This window comes from Zeugodacus cucurbitae, chromosome 2, assembly GCF_028554725.1.
Source record: "Zeugodacus cucurbitae isolate PBARC_wt_2022May chromosome 2, idZeuCucr1.2, whole genome shotgun sequence".
Classification (NCBI taxonomy): domain Eukaryota; kingdom Metazoa; phylum Arthropoda; class Insecta; order Diptera; family Tephritidae; genus Zeugodacus; species Zeugodacus cucurbitae.
The window spans coordinates 40824030-40845803 of NC_071667.1; the positions used below are offsets into that span (position 1 = coordinate 40824030).

Here is a 21774-nt window from a genome sequence, read left to right on the forward strand (position 1 = left end):
TTTATTAAAGTTTTCATTCAAGAAATTAAATACAAAAAAACTTACGATTTATCTTCGCCTGCTATTTTCAATTTCAAATTTGTGTATGTTCATGCCAAATGAACACATGCCTGTATTGTCCTCTAAACTGGTCGAAATACGAATTAGAGGATAATGCAGAAATGCACAACAGCGCCAACATAGCATGCGAAGATGATTCTAATAAAAAGTACACAATAAGAGTAATAACCGAAGAAGGAAGAAAAAACACGGACGGACAAAAGCGCCAAACTGAATCAACCCAGCACATCAACAACCCAAAGGAGACCCATCAAATCAACGCAGGAATATCGACTCCCTCAGGTTATAAACACATACATATATAACAAATAATTGTATGATTAATACATAATTAATATATATAAGAATATTTGTTTATTAAATAGTTTAATCCAGTGATCGGCAGCGCACACTAAGTGTACGTGTGAAACACACGTACTTGCAATCAAGTGCTGAACACAAAGACGACGACACGACACGACGTAGCGACGGCTGACCACAAATGTCGATTTGAAGCCAGCGTCTTGAACATTTTGAAGACGGCAGCGATATATCAAACAGCAATTTCATTGTTGCCGTACTAAAATCTTTCACTTCAATAAAATTTACATATTTAGTTTAAAGTGAAATTGTTTGTGCAAAAAATGTAAAAATTGGCGATTTATTTGTTTTAAATAATCGATTGTTATTATAAATGATATATCAAAGCTATTTTACGTTTCTGCTGGCAAAATAACTTGTGAGAACTTTGAATAATTTTACATTTCACATGTTAGTGGCAGCACTACAGCGGCCATTGTCGTCGGCAAAACTAGAAACATTTCTAATTTGGCGACAACGACAACTACAAGCCTGTTGTCGCGTAGTCGTGCTGTTGTCAAAAAATCTGTGCCCATAAGAACGCGTGTATTTTAATATTTGACAGATGTCGCTCGTCGCTTGTCGTCTTCTATGTGTTCAGCACATCATTATTACACCATAGAAGCGATGTGAGGTCAGTTGCTTGCTCACTTCACAGCGAGCAGGACGTATCGTGGGATTGAACGCATGCATGTATGAACACAAAATACAATGCTTTTATATGTATTATTTTATTTCCATTTTGATTATTTATTATATTCTCGCAACAAAGTTGTTAAGAGAGTAAGTATTATAGTTTTGTTCACATAACGGCTATTTGTAACACCCAAAACTAAACGAGTTAAATATAGGGTTATATATACCAAAGTGATCAGGGTGAAGAGTGGAGTTCAAATCCGGATGTCTGTCTGTCCGCCCGTCCGTCCGTCTGTGCAATCTGTAACTTGAGTAAAAATTAAGATATCTTGATGAAACTTGGCACACTTGTTTCTTGGCATCATAGGAAGGTTGCACAATCGGACCACTGCCACTCCCACAAAATGGCGAAAACCAAAAACACATAAAGTGCCATAACTAAGACATAAATAAAGCTATGGAAATAAAATTTTGTTAAAAGGATCGCACTATGAAGGAGAATATTTGGATGTAATTTTTTTTGGATAAGTGGGCGTGGCCCCGTCCCCTACTAAGCTTTTGTATATATCTCGTAAACTACTTAAGCTATATCAACCAAACTTTCTAGAATCGTTTCTTCTAGGTACTACCTTATACAGTCCAAAAATGGAGGATAGGAGACTATAACCACGCCCTCCTCCCATACAAAGGTTATTGTGAAAACTACTAAAAATGCTTTAATTCTGTAAGGGTAAGCACCAGAAAACTCAAATTTCATTATAAAGAAGGTATAGAAGGGTTCCACCCAAATTGGTATACAAAATTTTAAGTGGTTCATAAAAACACAACTATTAATTTTCCAACTTCATTCACTATTTTAAATGTTAGTAATATAATTAAGTTACAACACAATTGTTAATTCAAAGTAGTAATACCGATTTTTTTTTGCAAAAAATGTAATTTACATAAATTTTACTGATTTATAATGTTTTTACACACATTTCTACGCATAATAAAAAACCTGAAAGAAAAAAAATCCCCCGGTTACGACCTGATTACTGCCGAGGTTCTAAAACAGCTTCCTTCCGTAGGTATAGTAAAAATTACTAGCATTATTAATGCGTCTTTTAATCTTAAATACGTGCCAACTTATTGGAAAATTGCTGAAGTTATTATGATTCAAAAGCCAGGAAAACCAGGATATGATGTATCTTCTTACAGGCCCATATCACTTCTACCGACAATATCGAAACTTTTTGAGAAAATTCTCATAAAACGTCTCAATAAAATCATAGAACGAAAAGCCATAATTCCAGCTCATCAGTTTGGGTTTCGAGCTAACCATTCTACGATTGATCAAATCCATAGAATTACAAATACTATAGAAAAAGCATTTGAGGAAAAGAAATTCTGTTCTACCGTGTTTTTGGATGTTGCAAAAGCGTTCGATAAAGTTTGCCACAAAGGACTGCTTTCGAAACTGAAACTAATTTTACCGAAACAGTATTATGATATCATAAAATCATATTTGTCAGATCGCTACTTCCGTGTTAAACAAGGAGACGAGTATTCTAGTCTTAAGAAAATAAAAGCAGGAGTTCCACAAGGTAGTGTGTTGGGCCCTCTTCTTTATATTTTGTTCACGCATGACCTGCCAGTAGACTACAATTACACAACAGCCACATTTGCAGATGATACCGCGTTGCTTGCTGTTGGTAGCAGTGAACATGAGTCAACTAATAATCTCCAAGAAGCTGTAAATAAAGTCCTACATTGGGCAAAGAAATGGCAGATAAAACTCAATGAAGCTAAGTCTGTACACATTGTTTTCACGTACAACAAAATACAGTACTTGCCAATTTTCATAGACGGTGTACGAATACCATACTACAACTCCGCTAAATACTTGGGAATGACACTTAACTCTAAGCTACGGTGGAAAATTCATGTAAAAAACAAACGGAAAGAACTAGACATGCGACTCAAGAATATTAATTGGCTAATTGGTAACAAATCAGTGTTATCCATCGAAAATAAGTTACTTATCTATAAACAAGTACTCAGACCGATATGGAGCTATGGTGCACAACTCTGGGGATGTACTAACGCAAATAATAAGAAAGTCATCCAACAATTCCAAAACAAAATACTAAGAGTTATTGTCAAAGCGCCTTGGTATTGTAGATGTGCTGACATAGAGCGTGATCTAAACGTAAACTCAGTTAACGCTGAAATATTAAAAATTGCAGCAACACATGAAGCCAGGTTGCTAATGCATTGTAACGAAGAAGTAGTCATGTTAACTTCTAGAGATGGGCCACCAAGACGACTCAAACGCATAAAACCCAGCGATCTTTAAACTAGCCAATACTCTCAGAGTATTTTTGTAATTTTGTAATATTTTATATCATACTCAAGTTGCTTGTTAGTCTTTCTTTTGTAAATATTTTAGAACTAGTTGCAATGTAAAAAAAAAAAAAAAAAAAAAAAAAAAAAAAAAAAAAATTTCTACGCAGTAATAACAGTTGATTGTATGTGTTAAACTAACGTAAAATATAAAAACGATTGTTGGGAAACCAGTATTGGACCTAATTTAACTAGTCATAAAAAAGTTCAGGACCAGTAGAACATAATACTTGGTCAGTTGAGTAGCTCTCAACACTCATAAATTCTCACGAAATAAATTGTTTGAATGTATGAGTTTGCCGAACACTGGTTTAATCAATTAACCCGTACACACACCCAATTGTAAACTAACATACACAAATTGTATATCATTTATACCCCTCTCACCCAAATACACAAAATTTCTTTTAAATCAAAAAACTAATCTTATTTTATTTGGTACACCGGCAACTCAACGGCGAATACCTCGACAGTGTGGCTGACTTCCTAAACGTCTGTATGCAAAGTTTTTATGCCGAATAAATACATACTCAATACTTTGCAACGTTGCTTCTTCTAAACTTTGTATATATGAACTTTGTAACACTGTTGCGTTTAGGCACATCTCTAATGCGCAAAAAATGGCCAAACAAAATATTTTGTTAGAAGAAATTTTTAATTTAATTGATTTTCAAGAATCAAATTCGTTGTGATATCAAAAATACTTTTACAAAAACGTAAAAAATTAGCTGCATTATTAGTGCAGAAAAATGTGCCAAGGAGAAGTATACCAAAAAACAAAAAATTTTTGGAAACCATTATCGAGATGCCAAATGACGTGTTTTATAGTCATTTCAGAATGCAAATCTCAACTTTCGAGGTAAGAAATGTTATTGCGTTATTTGATAATATATTATTACTTCATTTTCTAGAAATTATATTGTATGCTCGAACCATTATGGAATAAGTTGCCTAATAAAAATAATATAAAACTTGTTATATTATAAAAATAGTAAAAAAGGTAAAATTTTCTTACGTTTCTTCTTCGGTCGCCATTGTAGAATAGAATTGTAGAATAAATGTATCAACAATGTTAGTGATGCGCCAATTGCTTTTTTCTGCGCATTTATCGGGCAGGGTTGCTATTAGGAATACGATACTTTGTCAAAGTTTTAGCAACTGCGTTTGGGAATGTAATACATTGTTCGATTGCAATGCAAAATACATTTAGGAAGTCAGCCTGTATAACAATTTTTATTATTTTGACAGTAATTTGTCCTTTGAGCCGTTCACAATAGTAAAATGGTTCTAAAATGTGTAAAACACATAGAAAGATTTTTTAATGAGGTATTCGCATACTCTCCTCAACTAGATAACTTTATTGTTTCTTTCTCATGTAAAATTTTTAACAGGCGAGCAGCGCCCAAAGGTAGCGAGCAGAGAAGTGACCAATCGATGGCAGCTATTAGTGGTTTGATGAGGGACATATAACCAACCATTTTATTGCAGCGAAAATTCGTAACCCGATGATTTGAAATACTTATTCATTAGGATCAGGACATATTTTTCTTTAAAAAATTTTAAAAGTGAGGCGATATTTGTAAAAGATTTAAGTAAAAACTAGCAAAAATGATTTTTTTTCATTATGTGTTAGTGAAGTTTAAATAAATGTGGCCAAAAATAAGTTTCCACAGAGAATTACTTGTATGAGAGCTGTATTTTATTCTCACCGCTTATAAAATATCTCATCCACATATAATAAATTTTTTGCATATAAAATGGCACACATTGAGATTAAAATCTTCTATAAGTTAAATATAGCATAAATAAATAATTTCGCTTTATATAAGACAACTATATATATAATATTTGATATTTTATGACTAAAGTCTTAAAAATTTAAATACTCAATATAAACAGCACTGTGTTTTACCAAGATGGCGGATATCTCACCACCGAGAATTCACCACGAAAAGGGTTTTCTATTGTATGTACGGTGCAGCTGATCTTCCACATGCGCATGAGGGAAGTTTAGGAAAATGTATAAAAAAAAGGAATTAACTTATGGGGTGAATATATAAATAATCAAGGTATTAATAATTATATTTAAAATAAAGAAAATTGTAAAATTTCGGGTGGGATTTGAACTTCGGCAAAATATTACAAGTTGCAACATAAAGTTGTCCTATACGAACAGGTTCACTGATCATATTACTTGCCAATCGTTTATGGCAGATCAAATTCATATATGGCTCAACTTTACCCCACACACATAAGCATTTATGTAAATATTATACTGAATTCATTCTTTTTTTCTAATTCCTAAGGATTGGAAAATATTTGCGCTCGCGTTACATGTGTATTCTAATTAGAACATTTAAATGTTTCATGCTACAACAAAAATAATTTCATTCATTTAAGTACGTGAATTCGCAACTCAGCGTCGCACTCCTTTTTCTTGGCGCCTCGGCCAAGTAGCATATGTCATAATTCAAGAACAAAACCTTGCGAAAGAAATAAATGTGATAACATTAGATTGTCGATTTGAAACATTTTTGTCAACTCTGCGACGGCTTGCACAGTTCGACGTCAATGTGTATGCGAGCTCGTCTGTATATTTCTGGACAAAGTTGTCAGGGGTAAGGGAAGTGGTCATTTACTTATTTGCAACATTGTGCTATAACTAAACAACAACACAAAGTAGAGTCACGCCGCCTTCGCGCAAAATCGCCGTTACACCTTCGACACAACATCATGGGCAGAGGCGTTTCAACGGAGGATTACTTCTTATTCATAGATATTGATTTGTATTGAGAAATATTGGCATTTATGGGGTTATTTAATTAAGAAAGTATGAATTCATACTAATTCTTAAATGTTTTTCAATTCTATATAATTTAATGCAATACAAAATATCATTGAAATATCACGGGCAACTGCGCCCGATCCTCCTTGCGAGAGATCATCCCACTTGCTTCTTCAACTGTACTCGCATAAAAGCAAAAGTGCATAAAAGGCATAAACGTTTTGCTGAATTTTTGGCTGATGAGCAAATATTTTCATGAAATATTGTAATTATTAAAATAAAGAAAATATGCTATTGAAATGACTATATGAACGTAGATCTGCAAAAAATCCTTTTAAAAAGATTATTAAAACATTTCAGCATTATAGAATTCGAACATAAATACTCGGCACCGCATTTCTTTAACTCCTTCGCGCTTACAATCTGCGCTATATTGAAAATGGAAATGCGCGCGCCTTAGCCAGTGTTTTGTTCTGATCCATTTTAATGCAAATTAGTGGCATATAAATGCACAAAACTTTCGTGCATTTGCTGAATTTACCAATACCAATTTAACAAATTTGAATATCCAACTCTGCCCAAAAATGGAATATTTTTGCTATTGTGAGAGGTGATTGATACAAAGAAGAAGATATAAAAATATATACACAACAAAATGTTAAAATTTTTAGATGGCAGAAAATGAACAGCGAACGGTTTCAACAACGACAACCAGCGACGAAAATGTGCTGAAAGATTTGTTAACTTTTTTAATGAATATCAGCTGTCTAAATGCACAATTGAAATTGTTTGAAAACTTCTGGTATGCTAATTCTATTGAACGATTGTTGTATTTTATTACATAAATTTCATTTAATTGTAATGCTTTCGAGCGACAATTATTTTGACTTAAGTAATTTTTTCATATTTTACAATTATAGTTTCATCATTTATGATAATTCTTTCTGAGTTTACTTTTGTAATCAGTTCACATGTTTTTTCTATTGTACAGTGTTTTGATATGCCACACTCATTTATATATTTATTCTCTTTGTACTTCTATATCTTATCATTATATTTGAATACATTTGAAATTTCAGTGTAATATGAGGATTGTATAAGTTATCCTTACATTTTTCGTATGTAGCTATAATTACACAGTGATGAATTTCATTTTTATGGAAAAGTGCAATATGTTTTCTTAATTCTTCTTCGTTGTCAACGTCTTTTGTTAAATAAGAACCCTTGACAAATTTTACGTTAGGATTATATGAAAATTCTGCAATAATTTTCTATACATAAAATATTTATGATCGCTAAGATTTGAATATATGCCAACTTTTGTCTTTTATTCTATTTTCTTCTTTATTATTATTACTCGTGTTTTAAACCTGTTTAATATATGAACTTCAAATCCTGTTTTTTTTTGTGAATGAATAATCCCACTTCTAATGACAATCTTTTACTTTCATCCCTTTCAATAATTTCTATTTGATAAATAATTTCATCCTTCCTTATTCTGCTCAAAAAGGCTGCTATATAATTAGTTTTCTCTTTTATGTATTCGATGGAAAAATTATATTCGCTCGGACTCACTAAATATTTCTGAAGTCTTGGACTTATATCCTTGGACTTGTATTTTGTCATCAGCCATTTGTTTCATAATTATTTAGTGTTCTTGATGTACATATGTTATGCCAAGGGTTGACCATCTTGAGACTGAACTGAAAACTAAACGAGTTAGATATAGGGTTATTTACATATATATACCAATATCAATAAGGTATCAAATGGAGATACCTTAATAGAACTTGGTAAACATATTCCTTGGCACCACGAGACGGTTGGTATTGCAGGTTGCAAAATCAAATGCACAAATACTGTATGACATAACTTGTGAAAAAATATTGTCGAAATTAGGCTATAATTTTTCAATGAAAAATTGAAAGCTTGTAAATTTTGTTTAAAACTGTTACGAATCCTCTGTAAATCCTGTAAATATGAAGCAAATCCATTAAAACCTGTTAAGTTTATCGTAATTTAAAAAACTCTGACTTAAAAATTAAAAACCCTGTAAGTTCTATATTTTTGAAAGTTATGCTAAGTTTCAAAAAAATCGGCTGACCCCCGACCAACATTGATATTTCTGAGAAATTTTGACCCAGCAGAGAACGGCGGCCAACAACGGCCAGCAACAAACACGAACGCATCAACAAATAAGCAGGTACCTGCAAGCGAGCAGACAGCGAAGAAAAGCATAACGCAAGGTGAGAATGCACAAATCAAAAAAGGACCATCTGTTCAGATTGGCATTGACCGCTACGTCAATATTAAAAGGAAATTAAGTCCTGTGAAGTCAGCGGTCAATCCTAAAAAATTTCAAGGCTGCACGCCAACCAAGAATAAACCTGACGTTTTAAATGGCAACAGATTTGCCGTACTAAGCAATGGTTCTGATGATGATGCGAAACGTACCACCACAGTCGCGTATGCCAAACCGCCCCCAATATATTTGCGCGAGCGTAGCTTAAATACTCTTGTTGCTAAATTAAGCGAAATTGTAGGTACAAAAAACTAAAAACTTTCATATAGTGCCTTTAAAAAAAGGCAATATAGATGAAACGAAAATACAGACATACACTGAGAAAAGTTTTATGGATGTTGTAAAGTTTTTGTCGGATAAAAACAAAACTTATTATTCCTATCAGTTGAAGAGCTCAAAGGGCCTAGCTGTAGTAATTAAAGGTATAGAGTCATCTGTAGACTCTAGTGAAATTAAAAAAGCTCTTGAAGAATGTGGCTTTGAAGTTAAAACTGTCGTAAACATCTTTAACAGAAACAAAGTACCACAACCAATGTTTAGACTTGAATTGATGCCGAATTCTAACCAGCTTAAAATGAACGAAGTGCATCCAATATATAATTTAAAATATTTGCTGCACCGTAGAGTAACCGTAGAAGAACCACACAAAAGAAACGGTCCGGTACAATGCACCAACTGCCAAGAGTATGGGCATACCAAATCTTATTGCACTCTACTGCGTAGAGTAGTTTGTGTGGTATGTGGAGATTTACATCCCACTTCAAAATGTATCCTTAAGAAAGAGGATTTAGACATAAAATGCAGCACCTGTGGAGGAAGTCACACTGCCAACTACAGGGGTTGTCCTGTTTATAAAGATTTGAAATCGAAGTTGTCACAGGGAATTCAAGCACGACGTAACCAAATGTTACATACTCCCCGTACTAACATTATAGATATCATAGACCATATTCCGAAATCTAGTAATATTAAAAATAATACGGTACAAGGGAGCTATGCCTATGTAAAAGGCAACAATGTACAAATGCAACCACCGCAAAATCCTCCAAATAGTGGTATTGAAACTATGATCATAAATCTTACGCAATGTATGACACAATTTATGTCTACAATGCAAAACATGATCCAAGATTTAATAAAATCACAAAACCAAATGCTGCAAACTTTATTAAGTAAAAAATGAGCATACTAAACATTTGTATATGGAACGCTAACGGTGTTAACCAACATAAACTAGAGATTATTAGATTTCTGTCTGAAAAAAATATAGATGTAATGTTAATATCAGAGACTCATCTGACAAACAAAAACAATTTTAAAATACCGGGATTTAGACTGTATGTTACAAATCACCCGGATGGCGGAACGGCAGTATTGGTTAGAAATCGGTTAAACCACTTTACAATATCGTTAAAAAATCGGGGTTGTGATTTAAATCTATTGGCTATATACTGCCCACCTCGTTTTAAAATTACAGATAGCGAATTTAAACTTTTTTGGAACGCTAGGTCATAGATTTCTAGCAGGTGGAGATTATAATGCAAAACACATGTACTGGGGGTCACGTCTTAATAATCCGAAAGGACGCCAGTTGTACCAAACCATTATGAACCACAATAACCTTGATATAATAACTCCTGGTAAGCCTACATACTGGCCCAGTGATCATAACAAAATACCAGATTTAATTGATTTCGCTGTAACCAAAAATATAGATAGGTCACTTGTGACAGCTGATACATGTACAGACTTATCTTCTGATCATTCACCTGTACTAATAACGTTGTGTGAAGAACCCAAATTCGTTGAGCCAAAGGTGGGTCTAACATCTCACAAAACGAACTGGTTAAAATACAAAAAATATGTGAGTAGCCACATTAATATTGATGTAAAAATAGATACAGAAAGAGATATTGATGAAGGTATAAGAGAATTTAATGATGTAATATCAAATGCAGCTGTCATAGCAACACCAAACATAAGCAATAAACCGATTATCCGCAGAAAAATCACTAATAATGAAATAGAAAAGCTTGTAAATGAAAAAAGGCGAGCTAGACGTGAATGGCAGTTACATCGCTCCCCTTCTACTCAGCTGCAACTAAAATATGCTGTACGAAAACTAAAAACAGCGCTTAAACGTGAGGATGAGTACCACACTCACAATTATATAAAGAAGCTGTGTCCAAATTCAAACAAAGGAAATTCTCTTTGGAAAGCCCAAAAGTCAATGAAGCCTCCAGTCGACTCCAACTTGCCTATAAGAGGCTTGGGTGGAAACTGGGCACGAAGTGACGAAGATAAGGCAAATTGTTTCGCAAATCACCTAGAAAAGGTATTTCAACCTAATTGCCCAAAGAACAGCTTTAAGCTGCCAATCATCTCCAATAGCGCTAACGAGTCGCTTGGGTCTATTCAAACGTCATCTTCTGAAATTATTAAAATCATAAAAGAGCTGAATCCTAAAAAGTCGGCAGGACACGATAAAATTACTCCAAAAATGCTAATTGAGTTACCAAATATTGCTTTAACAGTACTCTCCTTGCTCTTTAACGCTATTCTCAGTTTCGGGTACTATCCAAGTTCATGGAAAAAGTCGCAGATCATCATGATAGAGAAACCAGGTAAAGACTTGACACAGCCGTCTTCATACAGACCAATCAGTCTTCTACCCTGTCTTTCTAAAATATTTTAAAAAGATGTCAAAGATGTCTCCTTTCCTCCATGAAAATAATGTAATAGCAACGCACCAATTCGGTTTTCGTGCAAAACATGGCACTGTAGAACAAGTAAATAGAATTACTAACGAAATCAGAAGGGCGTTCGAGTATAGAGAGTACTGTTCTGCTATATTTCTAGATGTGGCTCAGGCGTTCGATAAAGTGTGGCATGACGGGCTTTTATATAAGATTAAAAAAAGCTTACCTCTCGAAATGCATAAAACCTTGGTGTCTTATTTAAAATATAGAAAGTTTACTGTCAAAGTAGGAGACTACATATCTGAAGAACGACCTGGTGTACCTCAGGGCAGTGTTTTTGGCCAACTCTATACATAATATATACAGCAGACCTTCCAACAGCTAGTAATATTTTGACATCAACTTTTGCGGATGACACAGCCTTAGTGAGCCGAAACAAATGCCCAATTATAGCATCAAAAGTATTAGGAGCGCATTTGATTTTTGTCGAAGAATGGCTAGCAAACTGGAGTATAAATGTAAACGAACAGAAGTGCAAGCATGTTACATTTTCTCTAAGACCAAAAACGTGTCCGGCAGTTAAAATGAACAATATTTTAGTACCCCAAGCGACTGAAGTAACATATCTTGGTATTCACTTGGATAGAAGGCTCACGTGGAGAAAACACATATCGAGCAAAATAACCTGCATGAAGATAAGAGCCACACATTTAAATTGGCTTTTAAATAAAAATTCAAAACTTAGCCTAGACAACAAAGTTCTATTATACAACGCGGTCATAAAGCCGATTTGGATCTACGGCATCCAATTGTGGGGTACGACCTGTGCAACCAATATCGATATAATTCAGAGATTCCAATCAAAAATGCTTAGAACAATCACGTGCTCACCATGGTATATGCGTAATGAAAATATCCATAAAGATCTTGGTATTCTCATGGTAAAGAAAGAAGTAGAGAACAGCAGAAATAAATATTTATCCAAACTCCGCGATCACCCAAACCCATTAATGTTATGGTTAATGCTTTATTACATTCTTGTAATCAATCACGCCTAAAAAGAAGAGATATGCCAGCACACTGAGGAGCAACGTTTCACCAAAACAACTCAAACAATTGGTTGAGCTTGTCTAGTTTTAATTAGAATTAAGATTTTATAACTTGTTGTTCGGCTCCAAAGAGCATATTTTAATTTAATTCAGAGGGAACCTTTTTCTTCGAATGGTGCGTATTAGTTTTGAATATGGTGCAGATTGGTAATGAGTGAAATCGATTTAGGAATTAGTTCAGCCCTCATCCACCATATATGACGATTTTCGTTATTCTAGCGGACTTTATGCCGAATATATGAGTCAAGTTGTGTTATCTTAATCAAATTTCATTAATAAATTGCGAGCATGTAAAACTTAGCCTTTCCTTACTATTGAGGGATATGACATATGAGGGATATATAAATATATATTATCGAAATACAATATACTAAACTTACAAATTTCCATGCCCTTCTTTGGCGTGTCTGGAAAGTCGCCACTGCATTACTAGTTTGTACTATCGTTTGTTGCATTTCATTAATGAATCTCCTATTCCGATGGAGTTTTAGAAGTAGTGTATTTAATTGTTTTTGTATTAAAAAGTGGTTTTGAACCAATTGGACTGCTAACAACCTTAATATTCGCCGTCTTTCCATTTTTATTGTTTCACTGTATCACTCTGAAAATATTATGATTATGACAATCAGCTGTTTATGAGAGTTTATAACTCGCTTTGCTGCCGTCTGTCACCCACAAAATTGGAACTGATTAAAAGCGCAGTTAATCCGAATTAATTTTGCCGTCTGTCAGGCGTATAATAGAGTTTCTGTCTTGAGAAATTCACAATTATCCACACGCATTTGTAATTCTGTTAACCTTAGGGCTTTGAATATTTGCTTTAAATTAGTTACATACATATTATTCTAAAGAAGTGCCAGATACCAACCAGAGTTGGGAAGTATTGTGATCTACCTAATTAGCGTTTAAGTTGTTTGATATTCTTCCATATTCAAAGGAGAGAAATTGAATTTAATCCTACGATAATTATATTCAGTATGCTCCAAATTGCAAACATTTCTATTCCTCTAAATACATATAATTAGTTTTTAACATATCAATATAGTTTTCCACATAATCAAGTAGGAAATTTCCCCCTACCCGAAAATTTGTTTTAGAAAAGTTGAAGAGCTTCCTCTGAAGAGTGTCAAGGCATCCAAAATCTTTTGGGAATTGTACAATGACTACGTTTTTTATTTGATTTATTCCATTTAAAATTTTTATAATTTATAGGATATTTCATTATTATTTTGGGGTAAATGTCCGATAATATCCCTTCTTTTGGTTGAACCTTGCCTATAAGACAACTAATTCGTTTATCTCGTTCGTTACTAAATTTTACTTCTTTTTCTTCGATAGTGCATTTCTATTTGTTCCATAGGTGCTATTTCCATTGGTTCAGGTGCCTTTTGAGAATGATCGAGTAATTCTTTTAGATTACTTACTTTTATATTCCTGCATCTGGTGAATATATCACCGTGAGATGTCTTTGGGTTTCCTTGTTGTATCAGCTTTGATTTAAACTCCGACCATGTTATGTCGCCTGACGTCTGGTTAAGTATTTCTGCGTCTCCCAAGATCTTCTAGTTGGCTACAATGTTCATTGTCAGGTACATTAGTTGTGGGTTGTTATGTGGACATACTTTTATGACAACTTCCACAGATTTAATAAATTACATCACGTTACATTGCTGTAGATAGATGTAGAATGGCTGCGGTTGAACTTAAATTGAAAATTGCATCCTCGTTTGGTTTATGGTTTCATCCTGTTGAATGATCACTGTAGACATCTGTTCGATTTTTTGCTCCTGGTCGATTATCTTCACTTCTGCAGCGTTTCTCAGACACGGTTGCATTGGAATCGATTCCTGTTGTTTATATAAATTCCGTTATAATCGAATTTGTCATAAACATGTTGAATTATACAAAATACTGTTTAATCCATATATACTCATACCCACTCATTTGTATAACTAATCAAACACAAATTCTATATACCCTCAAATCACTACATTTGTTTATATTAAAACCAAGTATCTTCTTTTATTTGGCAAGCCGACTAACTCGACATTTAATAACATACATGGAAAGTATTGTAAGTACTTAGACCCAAATTTACGTAGAAAGTATTTAATTAGTGCAAATCTGAATAAAAATCAAAATGACAAAAAAAACATAAAAAATAATAATCACAGAAAATATTGTACTTAACAGGTATTAAATACAAAGCCTTTGCGAGTTTATTACTGCCATAGTCCGCTTTGCACATTGTAAATTATACATATATACTAAACTATATACAATATCTACATATCTTTGGAGAGCCAAGATACTGGCTTCCCGTCAATTCGGCTCATCAGTGTAACAGTAGTGAGTTCACCAGCTATTTACTTGTGATTCACCACCTATACTTCACTAGCTACTTCACCAGATATCACTATTTTTATTTCACAAGCTATCTCACTACATATAGGCTGTTATAATTCACTACTCTTTTCACTACCTACCTTCTAGTGTATACCGTACATAATAAACAAACATATATTTTTTTAATTTCAAATCATTTACCATATTAATTTTTAGGCGTATTTTATTTGATCACCACAACCTAATAGCTAAATCATGGACAAATAAACCGCATTTAGCTTATTTGATATACTCGCTTAAAAATGAATGCGGGCCTGAGCTGATATTTAATTTATTTGAAAATTAAACGATTGAATTTATAAATCAAATTTTCCTTTCGTTTAACGCTTTTCTATAATGGTCTGACCTTTTAAGGAATGCACAATCATGATTAGATTCGGGATGGCCAAGATAAATATGGACACAGTTTTTATTTGCCATTTTGCACATCTAATAGAATTAACAATTTTGGTTTGTTTACATTTTTATTTATCAAAATTTTTTTTCCCGCTATTGCCCACTATTTTTTTTTTTGAAAAAAAAAAACGTAACTATTGTAAATGAAAAAACGCGATGATCTGAGAATGCCTCTAGTTCAATATGCAAGCTATGATAGCGTATGACAAGCTAATATAATTATGTTGACTAAATCTTCCATACAAAATAAGCTAATAGCTTAATTTGCTTGTCAAATAAAACACGCCTAATATTGAATAAATTACTTGGCTAGATATTTTAAACTAAAGCCACAATAAAAAATTAATTATTTTTTATAATAACTCATAATTTGTGTTTTCATAGTTTCACAGCAGAAACTTTGCTAGCTAACAGTACAGAAACACTCTTACGTATGTATATGAGTTAAAAACAACTGATTTATAAATCTCCAACGGCAGAACATGATAGTTTTGTGAAGCGTTTAAATGTAAGTGCCTTTAAAAAAGTGCTATGAAGGGGCCTATCAACCAAACATTGTAGAATGGTCGTTTCTGTTAGGTACTACCTTATACAGTCCATGTGGAGGAAATTGGATTATAACCACGCCCTCCTCCCATACAAAGGTTATGTTGAAAACTACTAAAAATTACTTTAATTCAGTAAGGGAAAACACTAGATACCTTAAATTTCATTAAAAAGAGTGCACGGAAGAGCTGCTCTCAAATTGGTATATAAAATTTTAATTGGGTGTGGTTCCGCCAACTTATGGGTAAAAAAAAATATATCCGAAACTACTCTACCAATATCAATGAAAATTGGTTTGTGAAATTTTTCTTGCATCGAAATGATATGTTATGAAAATAGGACAAATCAGTTCACAACCACGCCTACTTCCTATTTACCAGAACTTTGAAGGCGTCTTACATGATATAAAGTAAGTAGGCACTAATGAACATATCGGAACATAACTTTGCTGAAATACTGCATTTATGGTGTGGCACCCATTTTCTAAAAATCGTCGAAATCGGACCATAAGTTTTCAAGGCCCCATATATCGAAGATGAGGACCTCAGTGCTTATATTTTTTTATCGAAAATACAGGTAAGTCTCTCAGATATTTTGAATTCAGAGGGAATATTTTTATTTTAATATTATGTATCCGTGCCTAAAATGTGTGAAATCGGGTAATAACTTCACCTAACTCCCATATACCTAACATTAGGGTTTCCAGCTTTGAATGGACTTTATATCATATATATGACGAATATGTGGGTCAAATTGCGTGTATTAATAAAATTAAAATGTCGCATTGACATCGACGACATCTTTGTTTTTTGCGACCAATATTGGTTGTTCACCCAGCCAATTATGTGTATTATATTGTTGTTATATGTCCGGAAAGAGACAGAAATCTGTTTGAAATGTTATTAATCCATCGAGGTGTCAACTGTGACTGTCGAGTTATATCGACGTTGGGGTCGATGTTGCGAAAAGAAAAGTTAGTGGTTTCGATTTTCAAATATACAAAAATTCAGTGTATTCAATATGATTTTGCGTTATGTGTACATCAAATATATGTGAGTTTGTTTGGGTGTGATTTTACAATATTTGTTAATTGTTTTATGTATGTTTAATTAGTATCCAATGATATTCTCCGTTTGGTATTCACAAATTTATTGTCGAATTTATGTTTTTTCCGTTTTCACGTTTAGGGTTGTGAGTTGGTGTTTATTTTATCCTTTTTGTTAAATCCTTTGTTTCCACTTGCTAATTTCACTTGTGATTTGCGCGGGATTTTGTGTACGAATACGAATTGGTTTATGTGTTTTTGTACCTCATCGTGTGTTGTTTTGTTGTAAAAGTTATCAGTGAAGTTTGTGGCGGTTTATCTCCTCTGCATTACATCTCTATTACTTTTCGGAGTATTTGATAGTAATGCAGAGGAGCATTTGTTTGCGCTAAACATCCCGGCCGCCTTGCAGTATCTGCGAAATAAAATGGGATTAGTGGGGTATAATTTATATATTTCAATGTGATTAATGAGAGTGAATTGAATGATAATACTTAAGGTAATTCGTTATCATAGGGTTCCAGTGAGGGTCCAGCCGAATGCTGTATTTTGTGCTACCACTGTACCATTATCAGGGTAAACAATCCACTTCGGATAATGTGTGGGTATACATCTGCTCCAATTTCAATCATCATTTCTCTGTTGGTATAAAAGTATGGGTCAGTGAGGACTAAGTGGTCAAAGCGTGTTTGAACATCGTCACTTAAGTCCTGCTCATAAAGTTTTTTGGGTAACTGCTGTGTGATTATCGAGTGGCATTCAGAACGAAATTTGTCATCATTAATTGATCCAATTTGTATGTTACATACCATCGCATTTCAATTGGATAATTGTTGTGGGTATTAGCGTTTGTTTAGCCAGCAAGGATGGTAATCGGGTCTCTATTGGATGTTTTTGAGATATTGGTTTCTCTAGTATTTTTACTTCATTTTCCGTGTATAGTCTGGCGTGTCCATGTAGGGATGTATGGTGCTTCCCATTGCAAGTGGAACATCGGTTCTTACTTGTGCATTCTTCTGTCTTGTGGGACTGGCTAAACAATTAACACAATATCGATGTTTGATGACAACTTCGTACTTTTTATATATGTTAACCGACAAGTACATGATACAAGTGGCTAACCGGTGATCCTTTTTACATAATCCGCAAGCAGCGTGACGATGAGTAATTTCTCGGTGGGTTATAGTTTTACGGGTCTTGTGGTGATAATTCTCATTTTCTTCACGAATAGTGGGTAGAGTTGTTTGGAAACGTCGAATGCGTCGCGACATTTTTTTCATTTTCAAGCGTTGGTGTAATGCTACGGGTTACACTATGGGACCGTATGGTGGACGTGGGGCTATTTCGTCGACCGTTTAATGTTTTAATTGTGGTTGGAGCCATTTCTCTAAAAAGAAAGAAAACTGTTAAGTTATTCTGTACTTAAAATTACAATTTTTGTAATAGGGCAGGTTATTGTGCCTTGGGCAGTGCGGATTTCAACCACTCGTGTATTATTGTCCACACCGAAAAACAACTTTTCGATTCGGCCTAATTTCCACTCGTTTGGTGATGTGTTTTCGTTTCGAATGACAACAAGATCATTTACTTCAACGTTACGCTGGGGGTATTTCCATTTATAACGTCTGTGGACTTCCTTAAGGTATTCTTCCTTCCATCTATTACAGAAATGTTGGTAAAATATTTTCAATTTCTGCCATCTGTTAATGATGCTTAAGTTAGCATCCTCTAAATTGGGTTCGGCTGGTGTTAGTAGTGGAGTACCTATTAGGAAGTGTCCTGGAGTCAATGGTTCCATGTCTGATGAGTCGTCGTTTGTGGGGCTTATTGGGCGAGAGTTTAAACAACTTTCGATGCGGGTTAATAGGGTAGCAAATTCTTCGAATGTCAATTTCTGCACTTTGGCGATCTTTTTTAGGTGGGTTTTAAAACTTTTAACGCCTGCTTCCCATAATCCACCCATATGCGGAGCTCCTGGTGGATTGAAGTGTCATGAGATGTTTTGATGACTATGTTGTGTTATAACATTAGTTCGAAGTGTTGAATTCTCGCCGATCTGTAGTCAATAACTGGGAAGCTCCTACAAAGTTTGTTCCGTTGTCGGAATAAAGATTGGCGGGATTCTCCACGCCTGGAGAAGAAACGGGTGAATGCTGCTAGAAATGCTTGTATAGTGAGATCGTTTACGGGTTCGAGATGTATTGCTTTAGTCGAGAAACATACAAATACACATACATAGCCTTTGGTAATTAGACATGCTTTCCCAGTGTAGTTTTTGATATCATAGGGTCCGGCGAAGTCGATACCCGTGGTAACAAATGGTCGGGTTAGTGTTGTTCTTTCCTGCTGCAGAATTGCTTAATCTGCCATCACTTCTCATGACTCCTTTAGGGTCAATGAATGGGTTTAGTGTTAATAATGAACTTTTTTTGTGTATTTGGGTTTTATGGGTTAGAGCGTCATATTCTTCTCGGAAATATGATTTTTGGGTCTGAATGATTAGCATCGTTCGTGTTATTTTGAATTTTTCCGGTGTGATCTCTTGGTTTGAGTATTGATTTTCTTGTTTGGTGAGGCGTTTGAACAAAACCTGAATAAGTATGCGATGGTACGAATAGCTCTGGGTAGTGAGGAAAATCTTTCGAGAATATCCTCTTGGGTCGTGATCGCAAATGTCTTAACTGGTTTATATTCAAGGGTAGTGTTGTAGGAATTAGAATCAGTTATTGGAAATTCATCTTTTCCTCGTTGTAGCCATTCGGGTCCTTGCCACCAAAGGTTGCAATTCAGAAGTTCCGTGGGTGTGCATCCTCGACTTGCCAAGTCTGCGGGATTGTCTTGACTCTCAACATGGTGCCAATTTTCGATTTTGACGATTTTGAAAGTGTCCAAGAACCAAGCTAGAACTATTGTGGAGTCTGTCCAGAAATATTGTTTATATTGGGTTACATTTAATTGGGTTAGAGTAGAGTTAGTAAGATTAGCTAGTAGGACAGCTCCGCAGAGTTCCAATCTGGGTAGATATAGGGTTTTAATAGGAGCAACTCTAGTTTTTGATACTAAGAGAGTTGTCCATATTTTGTCACCAATTAAGACTCGTATAAAGAGTGTTGCAGCGTATGCTTTCTCTGAAGCATCGGAGAAACCATGAAATTCGATTATTGCTGATGGAGAGAAGTGAGTCCAACAAGGTATTTCGATTTGATTTATATTTTCAAATTCTTTCACGAAGCTATTCCATCGATGAAGGGTGAGTGGCTTTAAACTTTCATCCCAGTCAGTTTTATCATGCCATATTTGTTGGATAATTATTTTTGCCGATATTATAATTGGACTAAGCCAGCCAGCTGGGTCAAATAATTTTGCTATGGCTGATAAAACTTTACGTTTGGTATATGTCTTTACTCCATTGGATCGACGAGAAAGAAAAATAGATCCTTTTTTGAATTCCATCGAATGCCTAGCGTTTCGTGTTTTCTGGTTCCGAGAGGTTGAGGGTTTCTGTGTCTAAGAGATGATCGGGTGGAAGTCCTTTTAAAATGTGTGCGTGATTTGATGTCCATTTTCTCAAAGTGAATCCTGGGAATGCTAGGGCAGAAATAAGTTCATCACGTGCAGATTTTGCGGTGATTATGTTGTGCGTTCCTGCTAAAACGTCGTCCACATACATTTCCTGACGCAGAATTTTTGCTGCTAATGGGTGAGTTTCTTGAACGTCATCGGCTAACTTCATGAGGGTTCGGATTGCTAGGTATGGTGCGCAGTTTATACCGAACGTAACTGTTTGTAGTTCGAAGTCTTCTGAGCTTTTTCTGAAGAGGATCCTTTGAAACCGAGTGTGATTAGGGTCCACTAATATTTTCCGGTACATTTTTTGAATGTCCGCATTGAAAACGAATTGGAAGAGCCTCCAGTTTGTAATTAGAATGACCAGGTCTTTTTGTAAGGTGGGTCCGATGTGTAAGATGTCATTTAAACTTTTATGATTTGACGTGGGGCAAGATGCATTAAATACCACACGCAGTTTCGTGGTTATACGGTCGGGTTTAATGACTGCATGATGTGGTAAGTAATATTGCGTCGCTTTTCCGCGGATTCAAAATTCCATAATTGTTTTATCGTATTCGGCCTTTACATCGAGTCTTTTGAGTAAAGACTTTTCATTTCTGAGGAACTGAGCTAATGCTATGTGTCTAGATTGTCCAATATCAATATTTGTGGGTTCTTTGAATGGTAGGGTTTCGCCATAGCGCCCATCTGAATTACGTCGGGTAGTTTTTTCTTCATTTTTCTCACAAAACTTGTCTGATGGTGAAATTATGGAATCCTTTGGGATTTCCAACACCTCTCAAAAGCATGTGAGTATATACTCAGGGTTCATTTTATTATGGAATGATACTATTGAAGAGTTTTGGGTGGGTTGGGTAATGGGTCCGGATAAAATGCATCCGAATTTCGTTTCTTGGGCCACGAGTGAACCTAAATATTTTGTTTTACTCCACCTAGTATGATATTTGGGTATATATCGTTACCAATTAATATTTCAACCGGTCTTGGTTGGAGGAAATGTGTATCTGCCAGAGTGAATCCGAGGTTCTTTAAACACAGATTAGGGTCTATCGGGTACGAGGGTAAATTATCAGTAAGGCTATTCAGAATGAATGCCTGAGTCGATATTCTGTAATTTGAATTTGTGTGTGAACAAAGCGTTACCTTACACATTTTCGTTAGAGTTGCTGAAACCGCATTGTTTAGTCCAGTCACTTGTGCTGATACAGAGTGGGTAGGTATATCCAGACTTCGTTGAAGCCTTTGAGATATAAATGTCGCCTCTGATCCTGAATCTATAAGTGCTCTTGCTGAGGATCGCTGACCATTATGTTCTACCTGTACCATTGCAGTACCCAATAATATCTGCTTCCTACTTGGGTTGTATGGGTCTTGGGTTGAGGATTCAGTGGACTGTATCGTTGTGGTGTAGGCTTGTTGATTTGAATTTTGGGTGGGTATTGAGGTATTTGCCGTGGTAGCAGCAGTTGAACTGGTCGCTTTTGGGGTTTCCGGGG

The 21774-nt window shown here is 34.9% G+C and overlaps 2 protein-coding genes across 8 annotated transcripts in view; one reads left to right on the forward strand and one right to left on the reverse strand.

The window, feature by feature from the left end:
* Positions 1-5134, reverse strand: part of LOC105220266 (uncharacterized) — a 44855-nt gene extending 39721 nt beyond the window's left edge. The window contains exons 1-3 of one of the 7 annotated variants that reach the window (XR_008470086.1): positions 4436-4550; positions 4354-4371; positions 46-198 (exon numbers count right to left, since the gene is read on the reverse strand). The gene's annotated coding sequence lies outside the window, so the exon portion shown is untranslated. Of the gene's footprint in view, positions 1-45; positions 4372-4435 lie in introns of all 7 variants that reach the window. The other 6 variants (XR_008470087.1, XR_008470085.1, XR_852304.3 and 3 more) reach the window with 6 other exon arrangements.
* LOC128919976 (uncharacterized) overlaps positions 4150-21774 on the forward strand; it is a 30021-nt gene continuing 12396 nt past the window's right edge. Inside the window, exon 1 of the mRNA XM_054225968.1 lies at positions 4150-4279. Within this exon, the coding sequence (XP_054081943.1) occupies positions 4226-4279 (54 nt within the window). The 5' untranslated portion in view covers positions 4150-4225. The remainder of the gene's footprint in view (positions 4280-21774) is intronic.